At 42.7% G+C, this 18,721-nt stretch overlaps 1 protein-coding gene across 1 annotated transcript; it reads right to left on the reverse strand.

Moving 5' to 3' along the window:
* Nucleotides 1-269: 269 nt before the first annotated feature.
* On the reverse strand, nt 270-17,875 carry PPP1R17 (protein phosphatase 1 regulatory subunit 17). The gene is made up of 5 exons (XM_051610099.1): nt 17,421-17,875; nt 9,891-10,003; nt 7,904-8,056; nt 6,284-6,448; nt 270-444 (listed from the first exon to the last, which is right to left on the reverse strand). Exons 2-5 carry the CDS (start codon nt 9,970-9,972, stop codon nt 365-367), a joined length of 480 nt encoding a protein of 159 aa, XP_051466059.1. The 5' UTR covers nt 9,973-10,003; nt 17,421-17,875; the 3' UTR covers nt 270-364.
* Between the last annotated feature and the right edge of the window lie 846 nt (nt 17,876-18,721).

Here is an 18,721-nt window from a genome sequence, read left to right on the forward strand (position 1 = left end):
TGGTATCTAGTGCTAGGTACATGGATTGGTGGTGTTCTTAGTGTTAATACTTATCATCATGCTGCACAAAGCTAGATCTGACCTGAGGCAGATTCCTCATTGACAAAAATCCTGGGAAGCTGCTTTTAGTAAACCAAGAGAATCCTTCCAGCCCCATGTGTAAGTGAAATTTCTGCCATCATCTCCTATGATGTTTGCTGGGATTTCATGAGATGAGGATAACCACTTGAAGATAATTTAAATTCAAGTGCATGCTTGAGAAAATTATTATTTATAAAAATGAAAGGACTGTTTGTTCTATGTGCTGCCACTTTGAATGACCCAGAATTATTTACACTGCATTATGGGAAATATCACTGTAATCTTAACTGGGGATTGTGTCTCCATCCTTTTCTTCATCTTCCATAATCACTGTTTGCTTTTCTTCTGTAAGCAGCTTAGTGCCTTAAAAATAGAGAGAGAAAAAAGATTACTTCTTTAGAAAACATCAGGATAAGAAGAGTCTTTCAATCCTCTCTAATTTCTTGGTCAGCATCATGGGAGTTACTCGTTTATTTTTGGTACATCAGTCTCCTGATATCTAGTGAAGTAGAATTGGATCATTACATTTTTAGCTAAATTTACCAGGCACTCTTCAATCCAGCATATTTCTGGTACTTGTGAAAAGAGATGCTGAAGTTTCATCTGGGAATCTGTTCGTTCAAACAGTTTGGGAAGCTAAAAACGGGGAAGAGCTTGCATGATGAAATAAATATTGTGATTGATCTTTTTAACTGAGTCAGTTTATGTGAACATGTGTGTGCATGCATGTTTTCTGTATGTACACAGTGATATTGCTTAGGTCCTGCAAATGCAGCAGCCAAGAGACAAATGTTAGAATACCCACATGCCAAATGCCATCCTTGCTGAAGTTTTATAGTATCAATAAATTGCAAAAGAGACCAGATTAAGATCAATGTTAAAGCACTCAGGTATGTTACTGAAGGCTTTGAGCCAGTATACGAGTTCCTGAGGTTTGGGATCTTAACCAGCTTTGAAGCCATCCTGAAGAAAAATCAAGCTTCATCTCTATCGTGAGAGCACTGAAGAACAATATGACATGATATTGAAAGGAATTTAATTTCACAGTTCAAACACACCACGAGGATTCCAGAAACCTCTTTGTCATCTGTATGTATGCTACATATAAGTGTTTGCTTCTTCCCAAGTCCTTCTCTATTAGGTAGATGAGTTGTGGATCATACCTTCCATGAGTGTCTGCCTCTCCCTCCTTCTCTGTCTCTCTTTCTCTTGCTCTCTCTTACACCTAAAACAGTGAAGTCTAATCCTATGGATCTTGAGGCTTTTATGTGATATCAAGATGTCACATTTACTGTAACTGCACTCTTTATTAAAAATTAAATCGAGTGAAGTGAGCTTAATGTGTTAGATGGAAAAAGTTCTTGGTCCTTATTTTAACAGATTGTGTCAGTGTTGCTCATTCCCAGTAAAAAAAGCAAGTGACCTGCAAGATATATTTTATGCTCACATTCCTTCATGTGGAGGTTAACACAGTCTAAAAACAGGATGAGAGTTACCATTTTGTCAAGACCAATGAAATCTTTCCCTAATTTGGTTTCCTGCTGTTTGCTCTCAGTCTGTGCTGACCAGCTGAGTTGTTCTGTCAAACCAACTTGTTTTGCTTCTTTCTGCATCAAAAGCCCTGTCACAGAGAAAGCTTTCAGTCTTGACTAGCTCTAAAAATAGAGCAATACCACACAGGAAGATTTTCTTCAACTTTGGAGTCTTTTCAAGAGGTGATGAATTAATGAAAATATTAACCTATACTGTCCTACATTTAAGTTAACTCCTACTTCATTTATATGCAGTTCTTGTGAACTCGCTGGTTTCAGTGGGACCATGAGATAAACTGAAATGCATGAATGAATATTATTTTGAAACACAAAGGACTTAATTTGTCCAAGCAACAGTCAAGTAACCAGCATTGTTAACTGCAAAGACTTATGCCAGTTTATAGAGATGGATGTAAATGTTCCTCACCCAGATTTCTATTCATATGTAGAACTTAAGCAAATACAGACAAATTGTTTTTTATGTTGTCTTTGTGGTTTGGTTTGTGGGTTTTTTAGAGGAAGGTGGGGTTTTGTTCTAGTGGTTGTTCTTTCTTCATGGAGCATGAGGAATGAGGAAAACAACTAAAATATGTTTAAAATGTGAAGCTACAAGGGCTCATTTGATGAGAGCTAACCTATTTGTTTGGAGGGTAAACTCAGGAATACGACATCAGGAATGTAAGCTAAATTAAGCTGTACTCCACTCTCTTATTTGAATTATGAAGTGATGAAGGAAAAGTATGTTTATGGAATTCTGACGGCCTGGTTATAGCCCATAAACTAGCCTTTTTCAAGCAGATGCTAGAGACAGCTAGAAGGTAGCAACAAAGTGGAGATCCCCAGCTCTCAGCTGGACTCACATCAGTGGCACACCAGATGCTTAACACAATCCATAGAAAGATGATGCATCATTATCAACAAATGGTGACTTGTGAACTTCAAAAGTTTGCAGTAGAGTTCAGGATTCAAAGCTCAGAGAAGGTCTTAGCCTAGAGATGCAGGTTATTCACTTTCCAGATCACAGACCACCAGCAACTTCCAAGACTAACTTTGTGCCTTTAAAGTCAGCCTTTTAGTGCAAAGCAGTGGAAGATGTAATTGGGATGTTTTAGCTGGAATTATTTCTATACCAAAAGGAAACCATCTTTGTCTTTGATACAATGCCACTGATCACTTGTGAAGAAAGTATGCTTTACTGAGTGTGGTTTGGAAATTCTGGGTTTAAAGGAGTGAGCAGGATGTTGGAATCTGTAAGTCAGTCTTTTTCTGTTTACTGTTTGAATAAATCACTTTGCCTCCCTGTCTCTGTTGTCCTAGCTCTGTGTATTATAAAATTCAGCTCATTCTACAGATCTCTTTTAAGAACTGGTAGGTTCTTCTGTTAGTACCTGCCAAGGGATCTGACCAAAGAAAGCTGCATAAAATTCCACGTAGCCATATTTTCCCAAAGAACTTGAACTACTTGTGAACTACTTGCAATTTTTAGCTAGAGACTAGGACTTCAAAGGCTCACAGAGACATGGAGGCTTCTGTTAGGAAGTTCAGACTTAGGCAGAAGAAGTTGGCTTGCATCAACCATTTGTCAGGTGTCACCTACATCTAAACAACTCCTGGGTTGTAAATCAGCAACCCACCAAGATGGCACCAGTTCCAGTTGCCTGCCTATGCAACTTGGTTGGAAGAGTCCTGGAGTGCTGCAGTCACATCCCTCACACTGGAAAAGGGCAAGGGGTGCCATTAAACCTGTACTTCTCCTGCGTAACCCAGAGATTTTTCACTGGACAGTTGACGTTATTCTAATGGAGTTACTTTTACTAGTTTTCTAAGGCATGAAGGAGTATGAGGGTTTGATACTGTGGTTTTACTAGTTACCTCTGATCTGATTAAGGAGCAGCCACATTTCAGGAACTGTGTTCCCATATCTACATAGGTATTTATATTCTTGCTCAAACCCATGGGCCTGAGGAGCTCTCAGAAACCCTTCAGTTAACTGAATATATTGCTAAGTGGAGATGATGAGAGTGTCCCAGAGCTGACTGTGGGCTTTGAATCAGATTCAAATAATTTACTGTCATGTGAGAGAAAAAACCCAACACAGAATTGTGATTGTATTTTGCCTTCTGATCTAATTCCTTCAGAAAGCCAAGGTCTTAGCTGACTGCAGGGGAGCTGGCTACCAGAGAAGACCTCTGCTTATGGCCCAGTTGTACACATATGGATCAATGTTATTTGTGCCTTTTCAGTTGGAGTTCAAAGGTTGACTACATTTAGAAGTCAAACCCTTGTAGGGGAGGGTTTTCTGATGCTCAGGCTAAGGACTGATTTCTTTAGTTTCTTGCAGACAACAGGTAGCCATGGGTTCCAGCAGATTGTAACATTCAGATCCTAATTTAGCATCCCCCTTGGGTGTTTGCAAGGTGTAAAAAGGATTCTGCTTCTCACTTGGATCATGTGCTGTCCAGTAGATACATCATCACTTTGTATGGCCTGTTTGATTTGCTTGTATTTGTGATAGAATATCTCTCTCGCCACCCAAGGAGAGGGACTGTCCTAGAGTGTCCATAACCAGCTGGTCAAAATGGAGAGAAATAACACAGCTGCCCATTTTTATTTACATTTACAACAAAGCTATTTGTGTGGACAGCTGCTTAAAAAGATAATCTAGTAATTAAGCTCTGCTACTACAAATAATTAAGTGGAGTGTTTTGAATTGGCATCTGGAAGTGGTGCTTGGGAGGGATATGAAGGGGAAATGTTAGAAACAGGGACGATCCTCATTCGTAGGTCGCAGGGGATACATGTGGCACCAAGTGTGCTGCTTACTGCAGCAAGGCCACTAGCAGGGAAACAGGGACATAAAGGCTTTTCTGTATTTATTTAGCACACACAGCCCCACCAGGGCTTCTCAGGTCTCTGAGTCTATAATTCAGGCCCTATTTTGCACAGCAGTTCCGCAAGAGCTGCGTTTGTTTGTGCCCTGTCTGCTACCTGACGGGATAACCCTGAAAGTAAACAAGTAGTAAATATTGGACCAGCCCTCAGCCACAATGAGCCACTTTTTCATGGCAAGTCATGGAGCCACTGGTGGCGAATTTCAACCAGCAGAACTCTGTATGTTGGCATGGATCTTGAAAAGGAAGTGTGCATTCTTGGAGTAGGGTGGGAATGCAATTCAGGCATTCAAACACGGAGGCCACTTTGCAGCATCAAGCAGGCTGCTTTGAATCTGTGCTACATGCTGGAAGGTGGCTTCACCAGTAGGCAAGAAAGTGCTATTGGAGGTATAATTGAAAAAAAATGAAAAATGCATTAATTTCTACCATTTTCCCAACAGCAAATACACACAGTTTGAATTTTGTTATGTATTTGAAGGTTACTTTACTTCTTATTTTTTTTTACTACCAAATCATTTGGGGATTATAATATGTTTCTGTTACCATGTAACTTGTATCAGCTTCTTTTCACTTTGAAAATTATTAAAGGTTTGAGAGAGTCTTCACGGGAAGCAGGATGTGAACATCCTTACAATGATTCTTATTTCCCTCTTAAGTGCCTACCTTGGGCTAGTTAAAGCTAGGGTAGAAAAATGAAGTACTAAGTGACTAGATGTTAATCCAACCAGAGAGTTGTTGAGACAGGTTAAGGAAGTAATTCACCTTAGCTGCATCCTCTTAGCTGACAAGCACATTTAAACCAAGCAAGAGTCAAGCCTCTCAGGTTCACTGTCAAATATTTTGTCTTTGATTTTTATCAAATATGTTTGTTTCACTTCCAGATTCTTTTTCTCTGCATATACCCTGAAGTGCAAAGGACATACAGCATCTTCATAGGTGCTACAAATGCAACTTTTCTTGGGAGTGTTTTTGAACTGACCAAAATAATGTCTCATCTCTCCTCCAAGGTCCACAGGAAGGGTAGGCTTCAAGTATAACACAAAGGGCTAATATTTTTAAAAAAATATTTTGATAAATTTTGCCTCTATTTCCGTTTCTCAATCAATTCCTAAAAGATTTTTTTTCCCACCTTATTTATTTGCCATGTGGAATTTATGCAGTGCTTTACGTCTTCAAAGACCTTCATAAATACTGATGAATTGAGGCTTTTCTGTGTGGGAAACACAACAAACCAAGGGTCTTAGGACCAAAACATGGCTGGCTGACTTCATATTGTCATCAAGCACTGCATGTTATACCAGAAGCACAGAACTGTCTTTATGGTACTATTAACGAGAAGCTCATCACAGCTTGGTTTCCTCAGTGCATGTTAGGAACTGGGTAGTAAGAGGGGGTTAATCAGGACAGCTTTACTCCAGGTTATTTGAGGCAATGCTTGTTAGTGCTTGTGACCTAAAAATTTGCATGTGCTCAATTTGAAAAGCAGGGCAGTAGTTGGCCTTTCACAAAAGTAGGACCATGTTTGCAAAAGATAATAAATGTTTTCTTTTACTCCCTTTTCCTTCTATACCAAAAGTGTGAGTAGGAAATACAGAAAAGACTTTCCATGAGCCACCACTACTCCTATAAACTTGGACCAAATAGGTTTAGCTCAGCACGTACTGCTAATTACACGGGGCAGAACAACCTATTTCCAGCCTCCGCCCAAGCATACCTTTGACAGTAGGAATGTTTTGCTTCCTCTTTGGAGCACCTTTACATAAGCACATTCCTTACCAATTATCAAGGGTGGGATGTGTACTGCAGGTGTATCTTTTCTCCTGGGCTTTTTCTGCTCCAGTTCAGTCATCTGGGAGCCTGGACTCACTCCTCTCTCTCTCTGTGGCTTCTCTGTGATACCATATCTTTTCAGCAGATTATCAGAAAAGTCTGAAAGTATGCCTGCAGGCAAGAAAGAAACAACAAAAAACCCCAAACAAAACAAACCCAAAAAACCCCACTTCAGTCTTGATCACATCAAAGAAATTTGCACCTGTGTAACTGACCCGATGACTGCTCTGAAGTAAGACTTCACAAGGGGGTGACCTGTTCTGCATAGTGTACCTACTCTTCAGGTTTTGCAATGGTACACATTTCCTCCAAGTCAATTATAGCACACAGGCCATAGACAGTGACACTATCAGGCCACCTGGTTTCTTCTTGTAATGGACTAAACTGCAGCCCACCATGGTAAAGATGAGTGCAATCTTCTATTCCAGAACCTTAGATATCTTAGCAAAACAATCATACAGCTGTTCAAACCTCTGCTTGGGGGCAATTTGACCACACAGAAAAGGCTTGTTTTAATTAAGGAAACACTGTTTTCTGTATGATACGGCTACTACAGGCAAAAAATACAACTCTCCAGCCTCTGAGCCACTCTTCTGTAAATGAAAATTGCTCAGGGGAAGATACATGTGAAAGCTGAACAGAGTCAAGTTCAGTATCTGGATTATAAATACTGGAAAATCCCAGCTGCTAGTTTTTGACTTGGTGAATTGTGGGTACACAGGTGACCATGCAAGTAGTTACTGGGTAATTCCTCTGTGTATGAGCAGCATGGAAAAACTCAATGCAGTGGATACAAAAGCACAGCTCTCTCCCCTGGAGATGACAACAAGGAGTGCTTGTTAGCAGAGGAAAGCAACAAACATTTATTCCTGCTGCTGGTTTCATCAGGTCAGGTTTCAGTGGCAGTGTCCTGCTCATTTTTCCCTTCCCCAGGTTGGTGGCATTTGGCTCCTGAACTGCAGAGGTCTGTAGATATGCAGCAGCAGGCAGCATCCTACAAGGAGCCCCTTTGTTGCTGCCATGGTTTCTGGCTTCCTGAAACAACCACCCTTTGCCAGAGTCCCCACAAGCAAAAGAGCCCTGCAATTTCCTGAAGGAGCAACATGCAGCTGGCTCATGTGCTTCTGTGATCTCCTCCCAGCCTTCTCTCTGTTCAGCCTTGCACTGAGTACGGGGTAAGATTTTCACAAGAAAGTACAGGGGCTGAACCAGATCCTTTTTGATTTTGGACCAGATCAAATCAGGATGTCTAGCACAGCTCAGGAGCTAGAGATAAGTACACATTCATTTATCACATGAAGGCAGCAAGAATATGAGCTCCAAGGCAGCACATTTTCAAGAGCACATGCCAACTCACTCTCTTATTCCCAGACACCGTTTGAAAACTCTTCCTCTAACATAGAATGCCTTTGAGAAACTCAGCCCCTCTGACTGCCTTCCCAGGTGCACATGGTGAGGAGCTGCTTTCTTGCTTGTCATAAGTGAATGAGGGGTCTCTGGACCTTTGCCCAGATTCAGTCCCCTCAGCTGAACTGGGACTTTTAAGTCAAGAGATGTATTGCTCACCCGTTAAAGGTGGTGGGGTGTGCCAAGCTGGTGTATCTTTTCTTCTTGGCTTTTTTTGCTCCTGTTCAGTGTTCTGAGAGGCTGGGATGGTTTTACCTTTTCTTGGCTTTTTTTTGAGGTCACAGCTCTTAATCAGCTGCTCTGACAGATCTTCTGCAGGGGGAAAAAAATGCATAGACATTGAAACTGAGGAGAAGTAATAAACCAGATGGTGGAAAGAAAAGCTTTAATACTGCTTTCATCTGAGTAAATTAAAATGCCTCTGGAGAAATATCTCTCAAATAGAAAGTCAGTACAAGAGGCTTCTGTGTCACACTACATGGGAGTCAAGTGGCTTAGGTAGTCCTTGTGTGTTGTAGGTGGCAGACATAAAGCATAGGTACAGTAGCTGTGGGCAGCTGTGTGCCACGTGGCAGAAGGAAGGCTGCACCATCCCATGCAGAGGTCCCACAGCCATCTCTGTTTCCTCCAGCGTTAACTGTGCAGGCTGTGTCTTCAAGAGTTACAAGGCCACTTTTGTGAAGGAAAGATTTACATGTGTGGGGTCAGCCTCAGGGATTGGTAAACTGAGCCAGTATATTGTTGCCTTCAAGAGTTGGCTTTCTTTCCAGAGCCACTGAGCAACTGGCATTCGCTTTTGATTTACACAAGATGACACTGGATTTTTGGGTTTCTCTCCAAGCAAGCCTTGACTCAGATGATTGAGATTGTCAGCATGGATTTTCTGCAAGGATATGCATTTCTGGGTGCTTATGCAAGCCAAAAATATTGAATCTGGCCTGTCATTAGTATCATCATGCAAACTAATTCTCTGATTTCTTAAAAGCTGCTTGTTTGGCTTCAGCTTGGTCCCCCACACTCCTACCCAAACTCTAACTGCAGACTTGGGTGCAACAGGATTTCATTCTAGGCTCTCACACAGTGTTTCAGGCAGCTGTACATTTGTGAGCCTATGGGTAGACATGGGAGGGATGACGTTCGGGTGAAGTCCCTAGAAGATGTAGTGTCTTCTCCTGGCCCTCACAGGCTTCCTGTGTGGTCTTAATGAGCTCATTTAACCTCCCATTGCCTCAGTTTCCTGACTGTAGAATGGGACTTGTTCTGTACTTATTTAAATAAGTAGTTTTAGGTAACAGTTATGTTTAGTAAGCCAGCAGTTGTAAAAGTTGTGCCTGTGGCTAGAAGTGCTGTATGGTAGAAGCAGAACTAGGATACCTTCCTTGCAGGCCAGATAAAAAACGTTAATAAAATTATGCTTGCCTGCAGTGAGACACTTTTGACGAGGAAGTGAAACTGCATTTGTGTGTCATTATTATCACCACAAGGGTAATAACGAGGAAATAAATTTTTGTTTCTGGGTTGCTAAAACTTCATGACAATTTTGCAAGGCAGGAGTGAAGCAACAGCATTTGAAGTAGAGGCAAAGCCCATGAATATGCAAAAAGCACATCTATCAAGTTTGAAGTCTGGTATTTAGGACTGTGGCAGATGCCTCTGGTACTCTCAGTGCAAAAGTTATGTAGGTTCAAGAGAAGAAACAGATTGATGATGAAGGAGAAAGAGCATTCAGAAAGCTGTCCCAGTGAAGGCACAGGGGCAGTTTGAATTCTTTTCAAATTATTATACTAAAATTGCATATGGAAAATGTATTCAGGGAAGGCTCAGCTCCTACCTTTCAGTTCATTGTGATATAAATGAAGAAACTGCTTTACTTTTTCAATCAGAAAAAAAAAATAACTATTATTCTTTTTCCTTTCTCCTCTTTAATTAACTTTGCTCTAGAGCTTTGGCTAATATTTATATGCAGGAAAAACTCTCTTTGCCTTTCCATCTGGCATCAGGAGTGTCAGCAGAAGGTGCAAACTATCAGGTTTCATGAGGGCTCAGTTGTGTCGCTGGTGGGGAAAAATAGGCACTGGACAGAACTTAATGATGTGCAGACAGCACCTCTCTAATTGCTGCAGTGACATAACCTAATAACACTTACCTAAAGGGTTACAGTGTGAATCTCTCTTGTCCAGTCTGTCTTCTGGGATATCAAGTGGCTGAACACATTCTGTTGACATCATTGAAATGGGCTTTTCTCCCACTTTGACTCTACTACACACACAAAAAAAAAAAGACAAAAAAAAAAGACCATGACATAAACCAGACATACTGGTGTTATGTATCCAGTTGCTAGCCAGATCATCATCAGAAATTCTTGTCTTCCAGCTGCTCTATGTCACAGAAGCTGCTGGGCTGATTTTGCTGATGTGTGCTAAGAGATACATCTATTCACTGCCTTGGTTACACACTCATATTGCATTTTCCCACCTGCCTTACTCTAAGCAACCCACAGTTCCTTGGCTCTACAGAAACATACTGACTTTGTTTATACAGAAAGTGCTGTCACATATACAAAGTAAACATTAAGAGATTGTTCTGTTCTGGTTTTCTTCTCAATTTTTTCTCAACTGTAAGTTAAGGATCATATTTGGTGTTCATCATAAAATCTAACTTTAATTACAAATGCTGTTGAGTTAATCTTCCAGTCCAGCTCCTCCTCTAAGAAAGCTTGGATACCTCTGAAGACCCAGGCATGAGTGCTGCCTCTGAAAGGTGGCTTATGCCCACAGACCCTGAAGCCAGCAAGAAGCAGACTTACCCATTGCTTTGGTAAGAGCATGGAAACCCGTTTCACAAAACTCATAGTTCTCACTGGATTGCTCTTTTGGCTTTTTTATCCCCCTTTACTCAGAACTGTAGAGGGTCCTGGAGCCCAGCCTCCTCCCTGAGCTCCCCCAGCATCCCCAAAGCTGAGATCTGGTCCTGCACTTGCTCACCCTGGGACCTCCCCAGCTGCCACCAGAGAAAGAAGGAAATGAGATGATTTTTTTACTGTCAATCATTATTATGGCTGTTTAGCAGAAACCTCTCAGAATAAAAGAGCAGTGTGAAAGGAAAAACAAAACAAAACAACTTTCAAACTGAAGGGACAGTCTGAGTGATCTGAGTATCTCCCTTCTGCAAGCAATAGCTGTGGTGGTTTCTTACTCACACTCCCTGTTCTTCATTTTTGGGGAATAAGAGCAGAAAGTGACTTCCTTGTAGGGAGGAGAAACGCAATGAAGAAGAGAAAAAACAGGAGACAACATGAATAGTATAAGAAAGAAAGATGGGAAGAATTGGGAAAAAATGGAGGCAGGAAGGGGAGGTGGAGAAGGAAAGTTAAGCAGAAGAGAAAAGCAAAAGAGAAAGGAGGATAGGGAAACAGAAGACTGGGAGTTTATTTTTATCTTGCTGGAGGTAAAGAAATTACCTATATTATTTCTCTGTAAATTGCAGTGGTTGTTTGTCAACAAGAAACAGAACAGTAGGTGAGTTAACCTAGTTTCCATGAGGAGCATGCATCTATATAAAGAACAACTAATCCTCAAGCAAAATCCAGTCACATAAATATTTGCCAAACAGAATATGAAAGGTTGCACTCATAATCATGCACTGAACTAATTCTTCAGGGGATAGAAAAACATGTCCTAAACTCCAGAGACTTCAAAGCAAGTAGATCAACACTGGCTGACAGTAATAAAGGTCAGGAACATTGACTCATAATGTATATGTGGGACTAATTCCCATACTCTTTAGTATTCAAAATTCACAAAAAATCCATAAAATCCTACAAATTCTTAAATACCTTACTGAAGCAGGTCTGGATAAGGGGTTCAGCCTTCAGCTGTTCACTGCAGAACTGTCCCAGTCCAGCCTCATGGCTTCACTACAGGATTATACTGCCTGGAGACTTCCTTTGCCTTTACCAAAAAACAGTCTTCCACTTGGGAAGACCCTGCATAAAGAAATCTTTGAATGCACCTTAGCGTGGTATGGTTGCTCTGTTTATCCACTGCATAAATAAACTATAACTGTGGCTTAAAGTGAAGCATTCAATATTTTATTTAAAACATCAACTCATAATCTGGCCATATGAAGGCTCACATTGCATTTTGTTATTTGAGAGAGTGTTTTTCCTTCAGTGTAATTTGATTTTATAGGATTTGATGAGGGTACACTGGCTAAATATTGTGATTATACAAAAAATGTTCTTTTCTGAAGGGTACTCTGTTCAGAAAGTTTTCAGTAAAATCAGGGATACCATTTCAGACTACAGATTTTTTCTGAACAGGTCTTGAACCAAAAAAGTTGAAGATAGATGTTAAGATTTAAATGTAAAATTAGTAGTAACTTACATTGACTGGAAATGCCCTATGAAATAGGATTATTTTTGGTTTCATTTCACTAAATTGTATCACTGAGTTATTTCACCTAATAAAATTGAGCTTTGTAAAGAGACTTAATGTAGGATTGGTATATGCAGATTATTAGTCTTCCTCAATTATTTTTTCTTAATACAGTAGTTCAAAAACCAGTATTCTAAAATAAGTCTCTTAGACCTGTCTTTACATTTTCATAGTCACAGATGCCAAGCTCTCAGCATCTTCAGTGCTTTAAAATATGGCTTCACAGCCTAATTTCTTACCCCAATATTTTTTTGTTTGCCCTGCAGCCAGCACTGCCTTGCTTAAAAAAACTGCTTCCACACTGCACATTGTGACAATATCTGTACACCAAAAGAATAAAAAGAGAAAGATTACCAAAATGTATCATGAGTTTTGCCATCTTGAGTGTATACACATTGCGTATGACATGCAAACCTGTCATATGTTACACCCTGTCGCTGTGCATTACACGCACAGCTCTTCTTCAGAGAAGAGGTGATGTATGTGAGGGTTGTAATGGTGCTTTTCCAAACCACTAAAATCAATTCCTGCCACTAAAGAAACAGATTCCCCAGTAATGCTTCATGTGGGGAGGAGGACTGCTATCGGGACTTATGTATGAAGTTATTAATATGCCTTTGCATATGGTAGCATGTTCTTGGATTTTTGTGTGTTAAATGTAACTCTTTCCAGCAGCCTTCATGCTAGCACAGCTTGCACCCTCTGCTGCTGTCAGCCAGCTTGGTAGATAATGCTTGGACTATAGATGATGGCCTAAGGTGGTTTTTTCCTTGCACTCTGTTGTATCTCTTGACATAATGTGCCACATCCATCCTTGGTGCTAATGTAATGGTTACTGTGGAGCTCTAAATCACAGCAGAAGACACTTCCCAGGATGGCTGTAGATTTTCCCATAGAATCAGGAGTTGATAGTAATTTAGCCTGAGATTTTAGTACAATGCAGCTAGGCTGGATGACCCCCCTCCAGAGATATGTGCCTAAAGGAGTAACCTGGAATCTCTTTGGGAAAAGAGAGCTGATAGACACATCTTAAATGCTTCCCTCATGGTTGAGACAAGTTCTAGCTTTGCCTACATAGTTTTGCATTTGCTCCTTGTAAAAACATTTGGCATTCAATTGGGTTGGCTCTATTTACAGACAGAGAAGAGCAAGGAATGATAAGGCAGATTGAAATGTGCAGCTGTGAGTAAAAGCCACTTTAGCCTCGTGTGGATTAGCCCTCATGCTGAGTCGCCATCATGTAACAGCAGAGCTCCTTTCTAAGAGATGGCAATTCAGACGGCATATATCTGATATTTTCACTTTCTAGATATCACCTTTGGTACCGATGGATTTCTAGATAGCATAAAGCACACTAAAACCTTTTCATAATTCTCAGTCAGTTGGCTTGATTTAAAACGTCCGCATAAAGCTTTCCAGAGAAAGAAGATGTTGAGCTTGTACCACTCACTAACATAGTCTTAAAATACACACACATTCATGCAAATAATAGGATTCTTTTTGGCCTAAATTGTGAGGCTTCATCAAGAGGTCTACCAGTGCGACCAGTTCTATGCTTCCATTAGGCACAAATATTTTGCCTTGAGACAGACAAAGAAAAGAGTTGTGTTTTACTGTTCTCAATGTGCGTGCTGGTTTGGTTTGGCGGGTTTTTTGGTAGTGGGGGATGGCCCCACAGGTGGCTCCTGTATGAAGCTGAGAAGCTCCTCCAGCTCCAAAACCAGCATTAGAGAGACAATAGATGTGCCTCTGTGACTGACAGACAAAAGGACTGACACAAGACCTGAGCAGAGTGAGCAGGAAAAAAAACAACCAGCTGGAGAGGAAGAGCAGTTCCATAGCTGGTGAGGAAGAAGGTGCCCAAGCAAAAGTCTCCCTGCAACCCATGGTGAGATGGCAGCTGTCCCCCTGCACTCGTGGAGGAATGTGGTGGAACATTCCATGAAGGCACCAGGAGGGGTGGACTTGGATTATGCAGCTTTGGAAGACCCCAGCACCAGGGGAGGTGGCTGTTCCCGGAGCAGCCCCTGACTCTGTGGGAAGCCCAGGCTGGAGCAGCTCCGGACCTCGTGGGAAGGACTCATGAAGGAGAGGTTGGTGGAGGACTCTCTCCCATGGGAGGGACCCCATGGGGAAGCAGGGAAGGACTGTAAGGAATCCTTCTTCCTGAGGAAGGAGCAGCAGGAACCACCAGCCTGTGAACTGACTCTAAACCCCATCCCCTGTCCCCCTGTGCCGCCGGGGGGAAGGAGGGAGAGAAACTGGGAACAAAGTGATTTGGGCCCAGGAAGAAGGGAGGGGTGGGGTAACATATGCAAGCCCTGCTCTGTGTATTGTGTGTGTCCTGTGTGTGTTTGATTACTGAGAAATTAAATTATTATTTTCCACAAGTTGAGTCTGTTTTGCCCGGGACCTTAATCGGTGAAGAACCCTCCTTGTTCTTTTTCTTGACCCATGAGCTTCTAGTTGGCCTTTGTCCCCCATCCCACAGTGTGAGTGTTGGGGGAGATGAGTGAGCGGCCACGGGGCTGGCTCTTTGTTGTCGTGTTAGGCCCAAAGCACAACAATATGCAGTTGGTTTAATGTAGATATTTTTTTCTCAAATAATTAGGCTAGATCTTAAGGCATGCTCATCAAAAGTGCATGAATTTTTGAGGCTATCTGGTCATCTAACATCTAAAGCAACCTGAATTCAAATTTCATGAGAAAAACCTACTCTGCAAGATACACAACTAAAGCATTGAGAACAAAGCTAAAGAGCTGGACTTTGTTAATTTGATCCTGAACTAGGCACAGAAATGGCTTTGTAGAGGGGAAAGTTACATTTCTATTTCTTGTCTTCTAGGATTTGAATAGTTGCAGGTGCTATGCAGCTACATAGAGATTAGGTACATATATATTTGTATCCAGCATCAAGGCACAATGCAGTTCTCAAGGGAGTCATCAGTAGGTGATCATTCTGGAGAATCTGCAACTCTCATCAGTTATTGGGGCTAAGTGAGCATTCATGTCAATAGTCCTCACCATTGTACATTAAGGGTGTTACATATGTTACTTGTTACACATGTATATCACTCCTTGTATGCTGAATACTTAAAATTTGTGGACTGGCCCTTTGTAAGGTCTCCTCAAACTGATTCTGAGGACTTCAACAGACCACGTGGTGTTGTCCACAAGTATGTGGATTTTTCTTTTTTTATTCTTCTGTTGTTATTGTTGTTCAGAGGAATAATTTGTTTCAACAGTTGACAATATGCCCAAGAAAACACATGACTAGTTTGCAAGGCAGACTTAATCAGGAAAGAAACAGTTGGCATGTTGACAGGGATGTTATATAAATAAATATATTCTTGATCACATCCTTGTTGGGTGGCAGCAATAAATCCAAATTTATTGACTTTGGTGAGTTGATAATAATGTTCCTGAGGAAGCCTGTGTGACACTATGTACCTATCTTCTCCTGGACCCAGAGCACTTTGCATGAACATACTTTTGCCATGAGCTGAGAAAAGGAGAGTTCAGGAGCAGAAATGTGGGCAACTGGGGCCCTGGGGTGAACAGCATGCACACATGCTTGTCCACGTTCCCACAGGCAGGGCCTGGCTTTGCTGCTGCTGATTTGCTCAACAGTTGGGAGATGGGAAGAACTATGTGTGCTGCCTCATGCAGCCACAAGGCAGAGGTTAGACTGCACCAGCTACAGTCCAGCCTGCACCCAGGGCAGCACTTCACAACCCTGCCCTAAGAGCTGCTCAGCCATTAAGGGTTTGTCCTTTAAGACTGGTGCATCTTCTCCCACCACTGACATGCTTATGGTCTCCTGACAGGTTTTAATTATTAAATTGTTATTAATTGATTTGTCCTTCTCTGTCTGGCTGCAATGAGCATATGAGCAAGAAGGGACAGGCAGGCTCACAGCATCCCTACCTGCTCTTCTCTTCCCTCCCTACATGGGAGGCAAAAACCGACCTTCCTTCTGTGCCATGTCCTCTGCAGTGTCCTATAATGTGAGCAGGCCTCTCATCTGCATGAACAAATTTACAAAAGTGTAAAGAAGAAATAAGATGCTGTCATCTGGTTGTAGTCATCTTGCTCCACCTTCCCCACACAGAGCTCATCTGAAACAGCTCCTTGGCTAAGGGGAATGGCACCACAACTGGCTGCATCTGGCTCCTTCCACCTGCTCTCAGCAGACAACCTTAGCTACTTTACCAGACAATATGCACCTTCATGCATACCCTGGTCCTATCCTCTACTTAAAAGGGCTTCCTGGGCAACCTTGTGAACAAAGCAAGACAACCCATCTACTGCAGTCAGAGTAGAAAACAGATGCCCTAAAAGCCTGGATGTTCATGCTTTGTGTTTCAAAATTTTCACTACGAGTTTTGCTGTATGTTTAATGTTACTCTATTGGAGTGGGCTTTTCAGGGGCACAGAAGACTCATGCCACTGAACAGTTTCTTCTTCAGTTAATTGTGCACTAGGCTGCTCTCTCCAGGCATCCTTGTCACATTAGAAAGCAAATTTAAAATTCCTTAGGAAACAGGTATTTGAAAGCCTGATCCTAGCCTCCCACTCCAGCCAAACCTTTTGCTAATAATAACTGCATGAACACAGAGATCCCACAGAATAGTCTGGGAGCAGTTTCCTCTCACAAGCAGGGCATTCCCAGGGGCTAGTTAAAAAAACCCAAGTTGGGCTGCAGACTGATTCCCACTATCTCCCATAAACTTGTTAAATAAAGAATAAATCTCAACAGTTAAACTTTGGTTGATGGAAAAACAGAAGCAAGATACATTTGCACATGTTCTGGTCACAAAGGTTTTGTCTTTGGAGGTAACAAAGTAAAAAAACAACAACAAACAAACAAACAAAAACAAAGCCTTCCTTAATTATTTCCTCGGGGTATAAATTAACCCTTGATGCCAAACCTTTGTAGTGGGATAAGAAGTCCTGACACCAGTTCCCACGGAACGGTCTCTCCAGTTGAAGTTAGTTGAAGCAGTTGTCTCTAAAGCTCTCGCTTCCCCACGACCCCATCCCAAGTATTCCAGCCACATGGGACCATCCCTAGCCCACTCCTCCCCGAGTAGGGACCCCGGGCTTGCCTGCTAGTCCCCACGGGTGACACGGGCGATGTGCCTTGCTGGCGGTGGCTGCTAAAGGACCAAAAGAAAACAGAAAAGAGCAAAGCAAGAAGCCACCCGGGCAGGGGGGATGTGTGCGGATGAAGTACTTACGGAGCAGTGGGAGGCGGAGGGGAGGGCGCGATGAGGCGTCGGGGCTGGCTGAATTCAGCAGGACCCTTCTGGGCTGGGGCTGCCGCTGATGCTCCCGCCCGCCTTATCTAGGGAGAGGGGGGCGCCGTCGCTATGGCAACGCCGCGCTCAGGCCTCCTCCGAGGGGCTGGGGAAGAGCATCACCGCTTCCCTGCCCCTTCAGCCTTGTAGCCCTGTCTCCTTCCTCCTCGGCGAGCTGCTGAGGCCGAGGGAGAGGGAGTAAGACTGGAGAGCGGGGGAGGCCGGCAGCACCTCAAGGCGAAGGCATCTTTCCTGCCAGATCGCCAAGAGCCGCAGACGCTGCTGCTCTCAGAGGAGCTGGGCAGGATGCAAGAGCTTCAGCAGAGGGAGCCGAAAGCCGAGCTACAGCCGCCCCGTCGAGAGGCGCAAGGAAAACGGCGAGGGGAGGGAGAGGGGCTGATGCTATGTGGGGCCCAGGGGAGAGCTGAGGATAAAAGTGGAGGGAGGAGGCAGGGCACGTGCCTAGGGGCAGCACCGTGAGCAGGAAAAGTGCTGGATATCGTCTCCAGAGCTGAGGTTCAGCGATGACTGCCGTGTTTGTGTATGCATCTGGCCACAACTCGTTATACAAGGGTGGTATTTATGGGGGCAGGCAGGGAGTCTTCTGTGACTGCCAGGTGTTTGCCAGTAGAGACAGGTCTCTCCTATTTTAGCCCATGCCTTTGGATGGAGCTGTTATTTCAACTGAGGGGAAAAATATACAAACATGCCTGATGCTGGAAAAGCTCTGGGAGAAACACTCTACTTAGTGGTGGGATGGTGAACTGCCCCTCTCTTAGTATTCACTTGCAACAAAAATGCCTTTATCCGTGCCCTTTTATTAAAACATCTTTAAAATTGTGACTGCTCAGAGTCGTGGCTTTCTCCTCCTCTTTTCCTCCACTCAGCGACTGCAATTCAAAAGCACCAGCAAGCACTGCATACTTTAAATTAGTCAAGGTTCCTTCGTAAATAATCTCTTGTACTGAAGGCCCAAAGGGACAAAGCGGTAATTCCCAGCTCTTCGAACTGTGCAGCACCCTCAGATCCTGCATATTTCAGGTGCAGTGTGGCAAAGTGCCGAGAATGTTTAACACTAAAGGCACCACCTGGAAGCACTGTGAGCTTTTCCCATCGATGGCTGGGAGAAACAAGTACATTCATGACCTCACAGAGTGTTAGTCGTGTCTGTTTAGGTGTCTTGGGAGACCCATTTTTAAAAGCAGGATGATAAATACTCAAATCATTCCTGAAAAAATGAA

Source organism: Apus apus, chromosome 2, assembly GCF_020740795.1.
Source record: "Apus apus isolate bApuApu2 chromosome 2, bApuApu2.pri.cur, whole genome shotgun sequence".
Taxonomy (NCBI): Eukaryota; Metazoa; Chordata; class Aves; order Apodiformes; family Apodidae; genus Apus; species Apus apus.

Excerpts from the sequence above, each read along its gene's own strand:
- PPP1R17 (XM_051610099.1), bottom strand. The coding sequence starts at position 9,972 with ATGATGTCAACAGAATGTGTTCAGCCACTTGATATCCCAGAAGACAGA. Across the intron at positions 8,057-9,890 it reads TTCACACTGTAACCCTTTAG|AAGATCTGTCAGAGCAGCTG; the intron begins GTAAGTGTTATT and ends TTCCCCCTGCAG. Across the intron at positions 6,449-7,903 it reads CACCCCACCACCTTTAACGG|GCATACTTTCAGACTTTTCT; the intron begins GTGAGCAATACA and ends TCTTGCCTGCAG.